This window comes from Pseudopodoces humilis, chromosome 5 (assembly GCF_049639895.1).
Source record: "Pseudopodoces humilis isolate 2021_Gansu_Grassland_sample_001 chromosome 5, ASM4963989v1, whole genome shotgun sequence".
In the NCBI taxonomy this organism is placed as follows: Eukaryota; Metazoa; Chordata; class Aves; order Passeriformes; family Paridae; genus Pseudopodoces; species Pseudopodoces humilis.
In genome coordinates, this window is record NC_142204.1 from 48,279,240 (window position 1) to 48,298,240 (window position 19,001).

General features: G+C 37.9%; 1 protein-coding gene across 3 annotated transcripts in view; it reads left to right on the forward strand.

Moving 5' to 3' along the window:
- Window positions 1-212: 212 nt before the first annotated feature.
- The window catches only part of MDFIC (MyoD family inhibitor domain containing), a 52,096-nt gene continuing 33,307 nt past the window's right edge, over window positions 213-19,001 (forward strand). The window contains exons 1-3 of one of the 3 annotated variants that reach the window (XM_014249056.2): window positions 213-295; window positions 2,343-2,500; window positions 13,719-13,850. In XM_014249056.2, coding sequence (XP_014104531.1) covers window positions 2,410-2,500; window positions 13,719-13,850 — 223 coding nt within the window. In that variant the 5' untranslated portion in view covers window positions 213-295; window positions 2,343-2,409. Of the gene's footprint in view, window positions 296-1,659; window positions 1,906-2,001; window positions 2,087-2,342; window positions 2,501-13,718; window positions 13,851-19,001 lie in introns of those variants that run through there. The other 2 variants (XM_014249057.2, XM_014249058.2) reach the window with 2 other exon arrangements.

Below are 19,001 nucleotides of genomic sequence, written 5' to 3' on the forward strand. Positions count from 1 at the left end.
AGCTCACCCCATCATCTTTTTAAAGAAGATAAACTGACCGTCATGGGAGTTCACCATGTGGGTTTCATAGATAAGGTTTAAAAACCAACCAAAACACCAATCCTGGGTGGTATCAGCTCTTCATAGGCATTTATTATCCAATGAAATATTTTGGAAGTAGGGTGTGGTTGGCTAAATTATTGCTCCTCCCACAGCTCCCTGCTATGTTTCCAGTTTCAGAGGGAAAAACACAAGCTTGTATGTTGAGAGTGAGTCACAACCTTTCTTCTGCTACTGACTCACTTGGGAGTTTGAGGTAAGTTGTTCTACCTTATGTTTTGATCACTCTGCCCCCGGGACAGCAAGGAGGGGACTATGGAAAGTTATGCAATGTTTGCATAGACAAAAGGTGTAGATATTGAGACCAATATTATTATTACACAGTAAAATAATAGCATTGTTTGCCCAAATGTTTTGGTTTTTTTTTACATAGCTCTTTTCCTACATAAAACATATTTTCCCCCCCCATTTTCCATAGAAATGTTTAAAGAAAGACTATGCTGCACCCAAAGAACACCTTAGGTTACTGAAATACTTTAAAATTATAGTATTTTTCAGAGGGAAGCATATGCACTTTTCAACACACTTCTCTTTTGCACCAGCAATGACAAAAATAAAGCTGTACAGCAAAATTACTGATGACTTCTGAAATAAGAGTTAGCCCTGAAGGGTGTGGAGTTCACATAGAATTGGCTCTTAGTGAGGTATTTATACTTTATCCTGCTTGTTTTGCAAGCATGTCAGGGAAAAGACAAAGTTTAAGTCAGCTTTTAACAACTGAGCATATTGCTTAGCATGTGTGATATCAAAATGAATATCTATCAGCTATAGTCTCTCATGTTAGGGTGCTGATAGTCTACGACTTGTGTTTTATATTCTTACCTTTGTTTCCCAAAAGATATATCTCAATATCTCACTGCAATGAGCCATACCAGTAAAGCTGGCATATTTACTAAACCATAATAATAAAAAAAAATCTTCTTGTAAATTTTAAGGAAAATACATTTTAAACCTGAACACACTTCAATTGAGAAAGGTGGCATAATATATTCCCATAAACAAGGCAAAACATGTAGTTTATGGACACCAGCACACGTGTGAGCAATAATTGCAGTTCCCCGTGCTGCGGGCAAGAAAGAGCCTAAGACTGATGATCGCATCAAACTGTGCCATGGGAAAGAAATGTTATTTCCTATATGGAGAAAGTCTAGGTAACACTACTTGGCAGATGGTAGCAGAGGAAGTAGTTTGCACGTTAGAGTTCTACTTTAGAAAACTGCTTTGAAAACTCGCGTTCTTTCTGTGTGCCCGCTGTGAAGTCCTTTTAATGGCTATATCTGCACGTTAGCAGTCAGGGGCCGGGGCAGGAAGGTCGGCAGGGCCCGGCGGAGGCTGGCAGGCCCGGAGGACAGGGGGCTGCGGCGCTCCACGTGCCGCTCCGCGCTCCGAGGCGCAACTGGTGGCGGCCGATCCGCAGCACCGCGGCCAACCTGGGAGCCAGCGGCTGCGCCACTCAGCGCGCTCCGCACCGCTGCCAGCGCTGCAGCTGCAAACCCTGCCCGGGCTGGAAAGCCTCCCTTTCACAATCTCCTGGGACTTTTTTTCCCCTTCTTGCCTACTTCTGTCTGACGGGTTGCGGTCTCCTGGGGGAATTTCCATGGCTGGAGGCCCGGCCGGGGCAGCGCGGCGCCCGGCGGTCGGCCCCGTGCAGCCGAGCCCTGCCCAGCCCGAGGGCCCGTCGCTGGCGGGCGGCAGGACCTGCACAACCGCCGCCTCGAGCCTCAGCCGCCGCCAGCCGGAGCGGGATGTTTCATTGTCCGGAAATGATGGAGAAGGAGTGACTGCGGCGGCGGCGGGACAGCGGCTGTGAGTGCCAGGCTGTGCGCGCCACTGCCGGGGGAAGGCCCGCGGTGCGGGGCGGGCGGCACGACGTGAGGGGAGGCGGCCGCCGGGACGGGCGGCCGGGGCGCGGCGGAGCGGGAGCGGCGCGAAGGGGGGCGGGGCGCGGCGCAGGGCCCGGGGAAGCGGGGCGGGAGGAAATGCGGAGGTAGGAGCGCCGCGCTGCCGGCCGGCTACGCCGCGGAGGACGGGCCCCCCCGGGCACCCCGCGGCCGCCCGGCTCCGGGCCCGCTCCCGCCCCCCGGCCCCGCGGGTGCTCGCTGTAGGGGGCGGGGGGCGCGCCCGCCGCCGCGCCGGAAAGTTGCCACCGCTTCCCTTCTGTCCCTCGTCAGTCCCTCGCCCCGAGCCGTGAGTTTTCTGCTTAAAATACATTAACGAGTCCTTTCATTTGCTTGTTCCTTCAGGGTCGCGTGTTAGTTTTGTTGGAGAGGGGTGCAGGCTCTCTCTGTTACTCGGCGAGAGAGCTGGCAGATGTCCCAAGTGAGAGAACCTCTTCCTCCGGGGCCTGGAGGGCCAGAGCAAGCTCCGACTGAAAACAGCTCTTTGATCTCCCTCCCTCGAGGTAAATAGCTTTAAAGTTTCTCTGTAATTGTTGCGCGTTATATTTGAATGATACGTTTACTGATTTGACTTGTGGGTTTTAACCCCTCTTTTTTTGCCCCTCCCCTCCGTGGTGTATCTCTGTAGCACTTTCACTTCGCCACTTTATTGTTTTAACCCAAAATTCCCATGAAAAAGTAAAAAGGAAGGAAAAGTGCTTCTGTCAGCCTTGATTTCCAGGACTTGAAAAACTGCAGTCATTCAGAAGCAGATGTTGTTCCTTAAAAATCGCTTTTGATTTTCTCAGCTTTGTGTTTAGAAATTCTTTTCTGTAAAGCTGTCCTTCCAGGTCTTGAAGTAAATTATGGAAGGTTGGTCCAATAGCAAGAGCATTGTTCAGGTTGGAGATCATTTTGCTGTTTTTTTTCTTAGATTACTCTGTGATGCTGCAGCTAAAATCAGTTTCTGAGAATACAACTTGTTTCATATCAGCTGTTCAAAAGGTTGTTTAAAAGTACATTAATCTTAAGGATAAATTATTCAAGTTATGTCTTACTTGCTTTTGAAGAAAATACACTGATAACTCTGATCACCTTCATGTATGGAAGTTTGACAAAGTATATTTTAGGTTATCATCGAGACTAGCAAGTATGTTTGCCTGTCAAGCCCTGGTCTGTGAAGATGAGACTTTTCTTTGTTTATTCATTTACAGCTATGATTTTCCAGAATTCTGACAAATTTAAAAAGTCTTTGAAAAACAGACAAATAATCTTATTCAAGAACTGTAACTTTATTCATAACTGGTTAACTGGAGCAGAGCCTGGTAACAGTTGTGCAACTGTGGATTAAAAATGCAGTCTTGTTTTCGTAACTAGGAAAATCAATAGCTATGTGTAATCAAAGCTGAAGACTTGTTTCAGAAACCAGAAAGTATCCGTAGCTAAATAAAAAATGTTTTGGCAGGGAGGCATAGCAAGTTGGCTTATACTTATCTTATTGTTGGATGGGATTTTTTGGGGTTTTTTGTTGTTGTTGTTCTAGAGAATGACTCATAACTTCTAAACAGTAAAAAACAATAATAAAAAAGATTAAATGCAGAAGATAAAGCATGCAGAACTGAACTGTTAGAATCACATTTTTGCCAGAACCATCAGTACCTGTGATATGTGTTTATTTTCAGTGTGTTGTTATTAATCTGTCACGTGGTCAACCGGCCATGCTGGTTAAATTCTGCTTGTAGGCCATACATCAAAGTTACTGAAGTTGTATGTCAGTGAACTGGCATGGAAAGTGGTCTCATTCTCACAGTACCACTTCAAACTGAGTTTTCACTATGAAGTGAATGCCCTATTGTAAATACATGCTTTTTTTTTTTTTTTTTTTTTAATTAAAAGTAAGGAAACTAATACTGATCTGTCCTGACAAGTAATGTGCAGAAAATCCAAATGACACAATTAAACCTCAGAGCTTTCTTAGGGATAAGTAAGGTACAAACAAGCATTATGATTATGGTGTGTGCACTGGCCACACCTATCAAGACACATGCTCAGTTTTAAAGCTTATGTACAGTTCACATAAAGACAAAGCAGAATTCATCATTGAAATACATAATTTTTATTTTAATGAACTTAGATTTAAGGATAATATGGATTTTTTAATATGGATAGCTGTTGCTTTTTTCTAGTCTAAATTTGTTGGGGAAGTGGGGGTGGAAAGAGGAAAAGGTGAGTTCATAACATTTCCAGTCTATATTCCAGCATTTCTGTTGTCAGCTTTGTGGTGTGTGGTTACAGGGTAAGGTAATTCAGATATTCCAGGGCTGAAAAAACTAAGATTGTATGTCTGGGACTTTCAACAGTCCCTATCCTTCTACCCCCAGGACATCCAAAATTACACTGACTTCTCTAGAATTTGGTGATAATTTTCAACGCTTTGATTGAAATTCATAGTATTGACCTATAAATGACTTTATATATGTATAGTGAGATACTTGAAATCTGGGTTGACCTAGAATTAAACATGCCTTAATCAGGAAAAGATGTCTTACCTTGTGTGTATAATAAAGTATTAAGTGCATTCTAATGAGAAGGAATTTCTCATTTGTAACAACATACTTTAATGTGCTTTGTATATGTTTAACTGATATAGATACTTTATATCCTGGGAACAAACTTTTCTTCTTCTATAGTTCTATGAGGTATCATCAAGAAATCCAGATATATAAAGCGTTCCTTTTGCTTGCTATCATATACATTCAGATGCTGAAGAATAATTGTATTTTTCCATGAAAGGAAAAGAAAAAGAAACTTCAGTTGAATTTTGAATATTCAAAAATAGCTATTCCACAATGTAATTAAAAATCAGAAAAACTTAATAAAACTTAGGCAGTGTACAGGGATATTCATCAGTTGCGGACATGGTGAAAACTGGGTTGAGCCAGAGTTTGGCCTACAGATGTGGTATGCTCTGGCTTTCACAATTTAAAAGAATTTTTCTGTGTTACTTTAACCAATACGCTCTCTCAACATATCCCCTGTCACCGTTCTTCCTTGTTAGTTCATTTTTGAATAAATGCATAAATATTAGTGAGAATCTGGATGCTGCCCATCCACAATTAGTGTGCTGTGAGAGAGAGCAAATGAAGTCATGGCATCTTCTTTTGTGGCAATGTCAAAATTCAACTTCAGTCTTTAAACCGTTATCTGTTTCAGTGTGGCCTGCTGCTTTAAGACACACACTGCAGGTTGGAAGATTTAATCTAATTTCTGAAAATATGTTAATTTCTTCCACATCCTTCCAAAAGTGTAGCTCTGCTTATGCACCCTTGTTCAAGATCCTAGTGATGCCTTCTTTCTTCTTTGTAGCCCATGGACCTTGGAACCAAAGTATGATTATATCTACTTGTGTGATGTAGTCAGTGAATATTGTCATGCCTCTGCTCAGACCACTTCAATTTGGTTGTTATCAGGTATTTCTCAACTGGTAGGTACCAAAATAATGTCCTTGAGGAAGGAATGTGGCAATTTGTGACCACTGGACTCCCTGCTTTAAGAAAAACGTTTCATATATTAGAGGTTATGGTGTGATTATTGCCTGGACTATGGGTAGATTTGTTTTTTTAAAATCCTCTACATTTGAATAAACCAATCCAAGAGAGAAATTCAGTGGGACATGGAACTACATTTAGAGAATTGGACCACATTTTAGAAAATATAGGACCGTCATCTAGAAATTATTTGGAATGCTTTTATCTTTGTTTTTTTGGTAACTAACTGTAACCTGAAATAATGAAGGAATAATATTTAGCTTTCTCAATTAAGAAAGAAAATAAAAAGAATAAGTATAATAATTAACATCTTATTACAAAATTTAGACTGATAATTTCACTATAACAAATCCTTAGATGATGTAAATTCACTAGAATTTTGTATTTTAATGGAGTGGGGAGGATGGAGAAATCTAGTAGAAGTATCAAGGATCAGATTTTATAAGTGACTGTTCTCTCTGGTGCAAATCATCTCACTGTTGCTGGATGGAGATGCAGTTCGGATTTGGTACCCTCAAGAAACCATATGCAGCAACTAGTACTTCCATTCAGAAAATGTGCAAAGTACTCCTTCGAAAGAATGTGATTCTACACTTCATGTTTTCTGTGCTTAACTATTTTCATGATGAGGAACAGGAAAGGAATCTGATGGCTAGATGAGATTGGGTGACAAAAGGCTTAATGCAGGGAATGTTTGGACATTCTTGAGGCAACAGTGATTGCTATCACAATAATTATTCCATTTTACCAGCAATGCCTCAGTGTTATGAGTAATATATTTTCATTTTAACTGTTAACCAGTGTAGTCAGATTGCTCAAACTTACCAAATATTTCCTCTGTAATTTTATTCCCTCTTGCTATCTGACAAGAGTTGAGAGAATCTGTATTAATTTGTTTCGTTGCTGTGTGCCACTACTGAGACAGTTATTTAATATTACTGACTAAAATATCTAAAATTTTGGTAAATAGATGTCTGACTCCAGTTTGTCATGAAATTGTATGTCTGCTTTCAGTTTCACGTGCATACCGTTCCAGTCAAGTGATTCATGCCCACATGGGTGTGATAAACTTGTATTTCATAGAGTTGAGTGTAAAAGATCTTGTATCAAGTTTGAAATATTTTTGTTTCCTCTTATATCACGGTAATTCTTCTTAAATTCAGCTCTGGCCTCTCAGAAGTTAGATTTCTCTTTGCTTTAAACGCTTATTTTCTTTTTTTTTTCTTAGTAAGTAACATACAGCAATGAGTGTGTTATCCTACTGTTTTTATTTGGATCAGCCATGCAGTTTTGAAGTAAATCTGTTCGCCTCTACTTTGATTTGCATTGTGGAGTTAGCCTAGGGAGTGACCTGGATGGGATTCCTTTTGCTCAAAATAATGTGAAAGCTGCAGGAATGTGCCTAATACACTTCAGCCACTAGTAAGCCTTGAATCTTTAAGATTAAATCTGAGAACTAGTTCAAAGTGGAAAGCCCCTGGACCATGTAAAATATGGAATATTCTTAAACTCTTTCACTATACAGGCCCAGTTTTATTGGCCATTGCTAATACAGCCATAGCTGCCAAGTATTGCTTAGCACTTCCATGAAACTGGTTTTGTATACATGTGAAACTTCTTTGGATGAATGACATACATGAGTAACTACATAATTAGTGTGGTTATTTGTGAAAAGTTTTCACTTATGTATTTGACCTTTTTATCACTCTAAAATAATACAGAATACCTATTTGCACATTGCTGTCCATTTTTAATTTATTGTGACTGAAATTTATTCAGAGCTGTCATGCTTCTATTGTCAAATTTTCATCGTAATTCCATAGCTTGCACCTGGAAGATTCTTTGTAAGAGTTTTCCAAAAAATTGCTCTGTTAAATTGCTCTAATTTTGCGAAACTAATTTTTTCTGTGGCACTTCTGAAGCTGTTGCAGTGAGAAAAAGTTGCAATGAGACATTTAAGTGAAAGCCGCTGAAATTAAATGAATGCAAATAATTTAAGGGTTTTTTTTAGTTTTAAGACAGTCAAACATCTAATTGGAGGCTTCCAACTCTATAATTTGTGGATTATCATTATTAATTAGATGTCCTTAATGAAATGAGATTGTTTCAGGTAAGTACTGGAATAGGCATTCTATTACACAAACTGTTGAATTTATTTGCTATATAAAATGCCTAAAAGTTTTTGGCATTTCATGAAGTAGATGGTAGGTGTTACTGCTAATGATTACTTTGTGAAATGTGGTTTTATCAGGGTTTCTTTGTGTTATTGTTGTGAACAGTGGAATTTTCTGTAGGAAGTAGCATCCTTAGCAGTTCATTGTCAGCAAAGCTATTAATGAACAAAGGAAGTGTTAGAAATGCAGTGTTTGCCACATGCTCTTCAATTCCTCCCAGCAACTGTAGGCTTGAGACAGAGAAGTGATTGTTGCATTTCCTTTTGGGAACATTCTTTGACTTTTTTATTCCTCATAGATCTACTTACGTGTTTGTGTTTATGTTTTGTGGCAATTGATTTTCTTCTGTAAGTTCTCTTTCCTTTGAAAGACAAAATTTCATTTGGATGGTCTGAACTTTGCACATGTATTTTTAAACCTGCTTCTGCTTGTTATAGGATAAACTCAGGCCTTCTAATGATTCATTCCAACAACTAGGTCAGCTTTAGGTGCCTTAATAACTTTGCCCCATGCTTCCAAATCTTTCCTTCGCCCCAACGCCATAAAACTCTTGGTCTGTTAGTGACTGCATTTTTGGAGTTCACAGTGAACACTGTGCCAGTTCATTTTGCTTATTTCTCTCTCCTTGATGAGAATGATGCACTCAGGTTTCCAGAAACTTTTCTCACCAGTTGTTTTTTCTTTACGTGCTATTTGGAGCAATCCACCACATTGCTGGTGAACAGAAAATGAATGTGTCATAGCAGCAAAGCCTTTGGTTGTTGCAGCAGAATTCATTTTATATACGAACTCCTAAATTTTATAGACAAACTCTAAACCTGTTTCTCAAGTCCAGCTTGTCATTTTGCTTGTCATGCACTCTAATGATTCACATTCTTGGAAGCAGTGGCTGAGTCAGTTTATAAGGTTATGTGTCATCTAATGAGCAGAAAAATCAGCTGCCAATCAAACTCTGAGGAAGTGCAATCTGCTTAATGTGGGCTCTTGTTTCCATTTTTGTTTTGTGTATATTGCATACTTCATGATACATGATAGCACATGTATCAATACACAGAGACTCATTTCTGAGCAAGAAGATGTGGTGAGGCTCTGGGGGCAGCTGGTGTGTGAAAGTGCAAATGGACAAGCACTTGGAGAGGAAAAGTTGATTATTTGTCAAAGACTTGAGCTCTTTGAGGTGTGTCTTGCAAATACACATCCATTACCCATCTTTTTGTATTTTCTATTAGTTTTGTGTATTAATTTCATCTCCACTTAATATGCTCTACATTATAGAGAAAGAGACACAAATATAGCTCTGAGAAGAGAGATTATTCAGTGGGGTAAGAATATTTCAGGAATTAGCAACTTCCCAAAGGCATAGGAGGCAGAATTGGAAGGAATCTGGAGAGATTTCCCTGTATACCTGTTTTGCCTAATATTCATAGGTCTTTCTTGACAGCTCTGACTATTTAAGTTTGCTTTTTGATAGGGCTGTTGTAATAGTTGCCTTGTTGCTAATCCTGATTGCTGACATTATTCAGTTGGTGGAGTCTCACAAATGTATTTGTCATGTTGCAAAGAAGCATGTGTAACTGGAGGCATATTCTCCAAACTAGAACAAAAGTTAACAACCAATATTACAATAGTCTCAGAGGTGAAAACAGGTTTCTATTCTATGGAATATCTGTATTGCTGTTTAATTTAAAAATAAATACAACAAAATTATGGTAAATGTATGTACTATAAAAATTATTTATATATACTTAAGTAATTCCATAGAGAAAAAGCAGTAATTCACTTTATTCACTTATTTAATGAAGCAGTAATTTTGAGATGTGATTAAAATTTTAATTTTTTTCACGAAGTGGCTTACCAGTTGTCTGTATCATAGAAATGATTTTGCTTTTAGCTGTCTCCATTCTATACTTTGTGAGCATGTCATATCTCTTACTATTTAAATCTTAAACTTGCATTAGTCTCTGGACAAGTAGAGTTTCTGCCTATGCTTACCTTCAGGATAAATCACAGGGTGTTCTGTGTGGGTGTCACTCCCTGGGGCTTTTGACTAGAAGCTTTTCAGCCCTGGCACTGCTGTTAGTTTAGGGGAAGTACAGAGCCACACAAGTTGCTAGTTTGGGGCTCGACTGTGGTAGGTACGAAGTCTGTGTTGCTTTTGTGACATGACCTAGAGTAACTTGCTGTGGTTTTGAAGAGAGATTTGATTTATACTTTAGCACTGCCAGACTCAGAACATAATGAGTCTTTTCTTTCCATTATTGGAACTGTTAAGAGGAGCATCTCTTTTTTTTTTCTTGGCTGTCAGTGCTGGAGGTTAGCCACATGAGAGTGGAAGGGTGTGCTAAAGGAAGCAGAAGCTAAAATACTAAGGAAATCTTACAGAAAGAATTCTTAAGGATAAGCTTGATTGAAACAGAAAAGTGTTACAAATTTACTTGAAGATGCAGTGGAAAAAAAGTCACACTTTTCTATGGCCAGATCCAATCATTAGTATTTCTGTCAGAGTAAGGTCTTTGTGTTGATTCTTCATAAACTACTGTTGTGACAATTCTTAGGTACCTAACATAAAAGTAATGGCATCAACAAAAGACAGGAATGTTCCCGAGGCAGTCTTCATATGTGACTGGTTGTAATTGGCATGTTGTAGTGGGACCTCTGATATTAAAAAAAAGAAAATACGATCCCATTATCAACTATTTGTTATAAGGGAATCAATAAATTCCTCTGTACAAAAACTGAGCCATATGGTACATATTCAAGGAAAAGCAACTGAATCAAGACGCCAGTGTGTGTCTGTTTTCAGTAGTCTGATGCACCAGAAGTGATTTATGAAAAAATGCACAAGTAAAGAGATCATCTGCAAAGGTCTACTATTTCTACAGCCCCATTGAACTAAGTCTGGGTGTGCTGGGTTTAATTTTCTTCACAGCAACCTCTGTGGTGCTGTGTTTGGGATCAGTGACTCCAACAAGGTTGATAGCACACCAGTGGGTTGGCTATTGCTGAGCAGCACTTGCACAGTTGAGATTTTCTCTTTTCCCACTTTTCTCTCCAGTGACTAGACTGCGAGTAGACATGGGGCTGGGAGGGGACACAGTCCAGGCAGCTGGCTCAGGCTGACAAGAGGGCTATTCCATGCCATAGAGTGTCATGCTCAGCAATAAAAACAGGGGAGGATGTTTTAGGGGAGGTAACCGTTGCTTAGACTAGCTTGGGCATCAGTCTGCTTGTGGGAGATGGTGAGTGATTGCCTTTGCATCTCCTGTTTTACTTTTCCTTCCTCTTTTCTTCACTTGTTAAACTATATCTTGACCCGTGAGTTTCTCCTCTTGTCCTGCTGGGGCTGGGGAAGGGAGGACAGGCTGCATGGTCCTGACCTGCCACCCCGGGTGCACTCACCACACCATGGAGCAGCATCTATCAGCATGAGCTGCTCCAGTGGACAACTCTGGAGTGCAGGGTAAGACACCAAACACATGTTTAATGGTGTAGGTTTCTGTTACGCGCATTTACGAGGAAGTCTTCATGTGAATTCAATAGATTAAAGAAGAAATAAATAGTGTTAATTGTTTTGAATGTCCTATCAGAATGGCTTGGTGTTCAATTGCAACATTGTTTCTTTTAAACTTTTTAATAGTGCTTCTTTTTTCTTGTTAACTGCTACTATTGTTTACATGGTCTTGACTGGCCATTTACCATATCTGGCTAGAATAATAAAAGTGGACATGAAAAATACACATACAGCCTAGATAGTGAGAAGAAAAAAGTGAAAAAAATACTGAACTGAACACAAGCAGAGGGGTCAAAAATAAATTCATATGAATAATGATGACTGATTGTATTCTGCACTCCTTCAGATTTCTGAGATAAAAATGTAATCTAGAGAACTGAGGGCCCCATAATATTAACATTATTGTTTCCTCATAGCCGTTCATTGTTTACTACATGAAATAATAGGGTTCTGCAAAGTCATATCCTATACAAGAGAATTATATACAGCTACTCCATGGGTCTGTACTAGCACTGCTGGGTACATATTGTAATTTTGGTGCTATCACTATAGTAAAGTAATTTAAAAGCAAAATCTCCTAAAATAGCTCATTTAAGCTTAGTGTTTGTGGAAAGCAGGGTGTTTTTACAGTAGCTCCGTCAGGACACTGCTTATTTTTATTCAGTCAATTCCAGAGCACTTTTGAAACACTTTTGAAACACATTTGCACCTAACACTTAACTGCATGGGCTAAATCATCATACTTCAATACAGTCACTTTGTATTTGATAGATACCAGGCAGAAATAATTTTTATCTGATGTCTGTCAAACGGGTTGAAAAACTCTGTGTTTTGGTTTGTTGTTTTTTGGTTGTTTTGATGTTTTTTGGTTCTTAGGGTTTGTTTTGTTTTTGGTGTTTGTTTATGTTTTTTGGGGGTTTGTGAGTTTGGTTTTTTTTGGGTTTTTTTTGGTTTTTTTGTTATTGTTAATAGGATGAGTATCTAGGTAAGTCATCAGGGCAAGGAGCAAAACTCATTAAAGTTAATATCTTCCCAATCATTTTAGTAACTACACCAATCCCAGTGAAACAGTTTCTCTCAGGATGGGCTTGAGGAAATACTGACAAGTTGTTGGTGGGAGGGAGGACTGAGAGCAAAGTGCCACGGAGGTAGCTAGGTCAGACATTTCAGAAGTGGAAATTGATAGAAGGGGAGCAGCAGTGCTTGAAGGCATATGCTACTATACACACAAGATGGCATATATTATTTTGAGTGATGTTCAGTGCCTCAGTTTAATAGGGTGGATAACAAAGGCAGAAAGTTAGGATTTAAAATCAAAGTGCTGTGGGTTACATGAAGAAACTAACCTTAACTATGTCACAGTAGCAAAAAGTGATTTTTCTGTGTCTGGATTGGAATAATTGCTTTTCTAGAGGATACACTATGTGAAACTGTAATATGGGATTTATAAATGTGTTCTTATTTGAAACAAATAAATAGAGCTAACAAACTTCAGCAGTTGCTCATCTAGACTTCCTGTAAATATTAAATGTTGTAGGTATACTCAAAAGAAAATACATGAGACTGAAAATATTTAGTGTTTTACAGATCCCTTGAGTAATTAATATAAACTGATAATCTGTTGCTGTGAATAATGAACAAAGTAAATCCAGATTCAAAAATATTTCCTTGAATGCCAGTAGGAAAAATCTCTGTAGCAATCAAGAACAGAAAGATTTGTGTATGTGGATTTGATTATTAAAACATTAATGACAGTGAAGATGAGAACTGTTACTTGCCTTGGTTTGAGGAAATTCTGGTCTGCTTGTAATAACTGGCAGCATCATCAAAACATCTGTTACATTGTGAAATAAGCTGAAGAATCCCTCAAATAACCTTACTATGGAATTTTCCCTGCATCTTATTAGAGAGAAGAAATACTTTCTCTTTTCATTATTGGCTAAATGTTGACTTTAAATCAGCAGTGGCATTTTAAAACTATTTTTTTTCAACAAAAAATAGATACTTTTAATAATAATTTTTCTGAATTTTTGTACTAGTCACTTTTGAAGTTTCCACTGTATTTGTCTTTGATTATGTGTTTAATTATAAAAAATAGAGAACAAAATTTTGTGAAATTATTATAGGTTTTATACGCTAGAGCCCACATGTATGTGGGTAAAAAAAATGGGTTTTTGTGTGACAAAGTTATTCAAATTTTTATATTAAAATTTTGTGGAAGGTAACTAATTAGAAAGCAGCCAGCCATTCCCCCCCCCAAATATAATTTGTTACAGAAGCTGCTGAGTACTATTTTGCACAATTGGATACAATATGACTAAAAGTCTTTCTTAATAAGGAATTATATTGATCTAGATTTATTGGAAGTTAATTCTAAGGAAACAAAAGGAGATGCTAAGATAAGTTATTTTTTTATGCCATTGTACTTTTTAACTTTTAAAAATTATTTTTGCTCACATAGAGAAAAAATACAGTAGAAACTAATATCTTGGAATTTCTTTTGACTTAGGAAAAACTGACCAAGAGACTACTGTGGCAGGAGATAAAGACATAAACCAGCCTTCCAGTAATCAAAGTATACAAGCAGAGATACAAGAGCAGTCCATCTGGGGAAATTGCACTGATGGTGACCTCATCAGAAGTAAGTATTTCCAGAACAAATTGCTGCCGTAGAGGCTTGCTTTCACCGTGTAACAGGATACTGCCTGTTGACTCTGTTAAATGTGTGTCAAATGCAATTGTGTTGCAACTGTAATGCACTGAATCTACTGAATTTATTTCCCAGATTGACTCCTGTCAGCATGCATAAGCAACAAGTATAAAGGAAGGCATGATTTGAGTGGTGCAGTATGCTATAGACCTCTGTAGCATCTAAGCTTTTAAAGCCTTAGTGTTACATTCTTCTCTTATCATTAATAGTACAACAGTTAGTACTGCACGTATGCAGCTGTGCTAGGTGTCAATCACCCTTAATTTCCCAGGTTATACATACATATAAGCAGCGGAGATATCCTGAGAGCTGTTGCTTCCAGATGCACCAAGTATTGGTCAGGTGTAAGTATTTTTAAGAGTTTTGAGTCCTAAAGTAGTTATTTTAAAAACTAGAAGAATGCTGTAAGGTAAGGTTTTAGACCTATGCTGTGGAACTGTGGAGTTCTTAAATTAGTTTTGACAGGTCCACATTCCTAGTGTACATTCTGCATGCTTTAAAACATAAAAAGGTATGCAAGATTATTCCTATTTTCCTGTCTTGGACTGAAGATCATAAGCTATCCATTGCACCCTCTTAAGGCAAAAATATTTCTGTCAGCTGCCAGAGGTAATGCTCTGTAATGCTCTAAAATTCTGTGAATGCTTGAATGTTAGTTGCTCAAGGGAGGGGCAGTATGAGGGACTGTTCTGTAATTATTGGGTGTATTCAAAAACAAAATGGACTAAATGCAGAGTGGTGCTCCAGCTCTCTTGAGATCATCTGATCACACACATTTCAGGCTTATTCTCTCTTTACAATGGACACTATACCGTTGACAGTGGGGTAAAATCATATTTCTGAGCCTGCTGTTTTCAAAACTGGTGATTTTTTGCTGCAGTTACCTGGTATTTTTTAGGTTGTTTTTTTATTTGTTCCGTTATTTTGCTTAGTTGTTTTTTAGTCTTATCTATACATTCATCTTCTCCAGAACTTTGTGTTAGCATTTGAAATTATTTTCTAATCTTAGTTAATAATTTATTTTTTTTTCTGAATAATCAATCCCAGTAAATACTTACACCTCTAATGTGTAACCTAGATTCTTTACAAAAACTTGAATTTAACATGCCAGATAATCATCTAATGATTTAAAATAATTCTTAAAGGGCTACAAACAGGGAGAATTGTCCTGCACAGCTTGAGAGTTTACTTAGTCCCAAAAGATTATTGTTTTAAATCCAACTGTCCCTGGACAAGTAATTGCTTTGTGCTTGTGTTGAGGATATGGAAAGGTGTGTATAACATCTTCTGCTTTTGGAATAGCCTCCTTCTCATTCCCTCTTCCTAGAAGTTTCCTGGTTTCCAAACCCATAAGAAAGCAGATTTATTTCATAGCAGTTAGCAGCATGCCTAAACTATGGAGAAAAGGACCAAGAACTGTAGGGTGATTCTGTGCATCCTCTAATCTGCCACCAAGACATACTGCAGTGGCTGCACTGGGGAGTGTGAGGAAATCATACATTTTTTTTTCAACATAAAGTAGAAATTGCAGCAGACTGTGGAAACCCCTGGTAAAGTGACTTGATGATTATATGTAGTTATATCTCTGTGATGGGAGGGTTAGTTGTGGCTGAATTAAAAAAAAAAAAAAAAAAAAGAAAGGGGGAAAGATAGGATAAAATGTAGAGGTGAAAGGTACTGTTCTAGTGTGCATGACTGTCCTCATCCTTGAGTCAAGAGTAGCTTTACCTCTTGACTTTGTGAAAAGCAAGTTTAGCTGAAAGCTGTAAGTTTCTAAAACACTTTGTCTTAATAAGTGTGTAGTAGAGGCTTTATTATGAGTCATATTTGATTAGATGTTATGATGCAAACCTCTCCTTGCTTCAGGTAACTTTTAGCTTAAAGTCTTCTAGATGGAAAAAATAAAAATTATGAAATCAACAGCTTTTTTTTGGTTTTCTTTTTTTGGGGGGGGGTAAGGGGGAGCTTATGAGTGGGGAAGTTTGTTCTCCTTTTAAAATTTGAGGAACAGTGCTTGACTCAGTTGTACATTTTGTAGTTTGCAGAAGTCTTACTACTTAATATACCTAGTAGCCAAGTTTGAAAACTAGAACAAGTGCAGAAAACATAAGATTTCTTATAACAAACATTACTTAGATATTTCATGTAAAAAAAAAAGTATTGTAGCTCAGAATGGTCTTGAATCAACCAGATCTATTTCCCCACCAAACTAAAGTTTGCAGACTGCTGCATATTGGAAGAAGTTTGAGGTTAGAAATAAATAATGTTTTAATTATTGCAGTATATTTTAAAACTCTTTCTAAAAATTGTTTTCGACAGCGCATACTTCACAACTGTTCAGCACTATCCTAATGATTCAGTTTCTTTTTTTCCCATACAGATTGTTTTCCATCCCCACAGTTGATACATACTCCATTTGTCTTAGCATTAGCTTTTACTTTATAAATGTTTCCAACATTTAATTTCCAAGGTTTTCCTTGTTTGCAGCTGTTTTATCCTGCTGTTATATGGAATTAGATTAATCAGTCAGTTGTACTGGCACACTAACAACGAAGTCCAGTGTTAGAGCCCCTGTAATGACTTCATTATGTATGATTTCTCATTTGCACTTGTGAACTCAGTTTACCAGGCAACATCAATAAACTAAAACACTGCCCCTGTTTTCCACAGTAAGATATTTTACGTTCACCTTTGTTTGCCCTTTCAGTCTTTTTTTCATGCTCCCTTTTTTAACCTCTAGAGATTTCCTCCAGATTAGCCCTTTCCCCACCTCCACCTCCTTTGGAGCATCCCCACTAATGGAAATGTTCATCTTATCCTGGGTAAATGGTTAACCTTACGGGAAGCGCCAACCAAGGTATTTATTGTTTTTGAAGAGAGTTTGAGAACCAAAAGATTACTGTATACTGACATATAAACAATGAAGGGCTGTATGAAAAGGAAGCAGTTGAATTACCTTTCTGTAGTAATTGTTAATACACTTGCATAACTGTTACTGGAAGACTGTTCAGTTGGAGAAGGGTCAGGAGAGAACTACAAATATCTCAGGAATGATTGGAGTAGTTGAAAACTTGCCATATTGTGGAAAACCCCCTGGAATTCAATCTGTTTGGTGTTAACAAAGGGAATAAAGAGGGGCTTTGCCTAGTCCCTAAGAAGCATGCCACAACAAACAGAAATATGGTAAGACAGTTCTCCAACTACAGCAAGACAAAGGGAGAACTAAATATAACATTGGGAAGTTCAGTTTGACTAGGAATAAGGTGTTCATTTTTTAGCAGGGTATTTGAGAGCAGAAAAAAGTGTCAAATCCTTGATGGCTTTATGTGTGTTAAATTTGCTTTAGTCATCACAAGGTGGCAACTACTATCCATATCCTTCAGTTTTAGAACCCGAGTAAAGGAGAGTCTTTCCATAGTGGTTTCCCCCAGTTGGAAGACATATATTTTTCAGTACAATTATTTCTGTACTGAAATAATTGAAGAATTATATTCTTCAAGTTAATGTTGAGACCTGTTCCTTTCCCTTCAGAGACACATACATATTTTTTATTTCTGACAGTAGAGGTTCTGCTTTTCAAAAGAGCTTTAGAATAACTCCATATGCTATCTTTCTTGGCAGTGCATTTTAAATATCTTCAAGCACCTTCTGCATATTTTCATTGTATGGTCTGGTGGCCCATAATGGAGTGGTTCTGCTTCTGTTATCGCTCACTGTTGGCACATGAGGAGGAGTGCATGTTAAACATGCAGCAGGGTAATCTGTGGCTGTAGGAATGAAGCCATAGCAGTTTTTGTTGCTCGGTGTTACCACAATGCTCTGCTTTGTTCTCTGGAAGAGGTATGGGATTTTTTTTTTTCCCTCTTACAGCAAAAAAGGCTATAAAGATGGATTTTAGAATATTTAGGCAGGAGTTTTGCAGAGGGCACTAGGTTATCTTCAATGTGTGTTGCTATGCAGGGAAGGGAATGTTTAGGAGAGAATAAAATGCCAGTCTTGAACACTATTTGCTTGTGAGGATTTAATCTCTTTTCCAGTTCTCAAGCAGAACCTTAGCTATGTGATATTTAAGAAAACAAAAAACATCTACCATAGATTCAAATTGTCATGAATAATTGATTAATAATAATCCAATTCTGAAGATTAAATACCTAAAATATGCCCATGTTTTACAGATAGAAAGGTCATTGCTATCCATCATTTTCTAGCTTCAATTGTCTTTTCTCCTCCATGGAACACCCTCCTGATAAGAATGGTTCTTCAGAGAAAGGGATGCTTTTTCAGCTCTGTGGGGATCAAACAATTATACATGGTCTTGTGGCCACTATTTTATTTACTACATTCTTCTGGAATAAAAACCTAGATATTTTTTTGTTTTCTATAATTTTTGTTGACATTTTCACTTTACATGATTATTTATTTAATTTTAAGGTTTGGATATTCCTTTCTTTGTCTGGCTAAGTGAGTGATTTCTGTAGTTTATGTTATGCTGCTTATGTTTGGGTTTGTTTGTTTTTTTTCAACAAGAAGTAGATAATCTGCTGTTAGAAGTCTTTGTTTTGTTTGATATTAACCCAGATATCTTTTCTTGGCTGTTCTATGATGCACAGTCATCTTACAATTACTGTGATTTCAAATGATCCTGTTTTTTCCGTCTATAAAATAGTGCAAAGTGCTTGAGTTAACTTAAACGGTTCTTTTCAAAGCTAGAAAGTATGACAAATACAGTCTTCTTGCAGCATTACTGTGTGTGACTACAGAAGTTGTGCAGAGTAGATTAATGGAAATTTTTCAAAATATATTACTGAGTTTGAAAGGTGTATTCTACTAGTTAAAGAAGTGATTTATGTATAGTGTTCCAAATAGACCCAGGTGTAAAAATCTGTTAACCTATGGATGAACAAAACTTAATCAGTTCATTATTTATACAGCAGCACAGTATTTGATATTTAGAACCTTTTCTAAAAAAAGATTAAACTTTGACAAATCTGGCTAGTAGATGTAGTAGAGGAGTACAGGTCCTTCCTGAGAACTCCTCTCCTAGAGATTTTTCTAATCCTCTCCCCAGCAGAGAACTAGCCT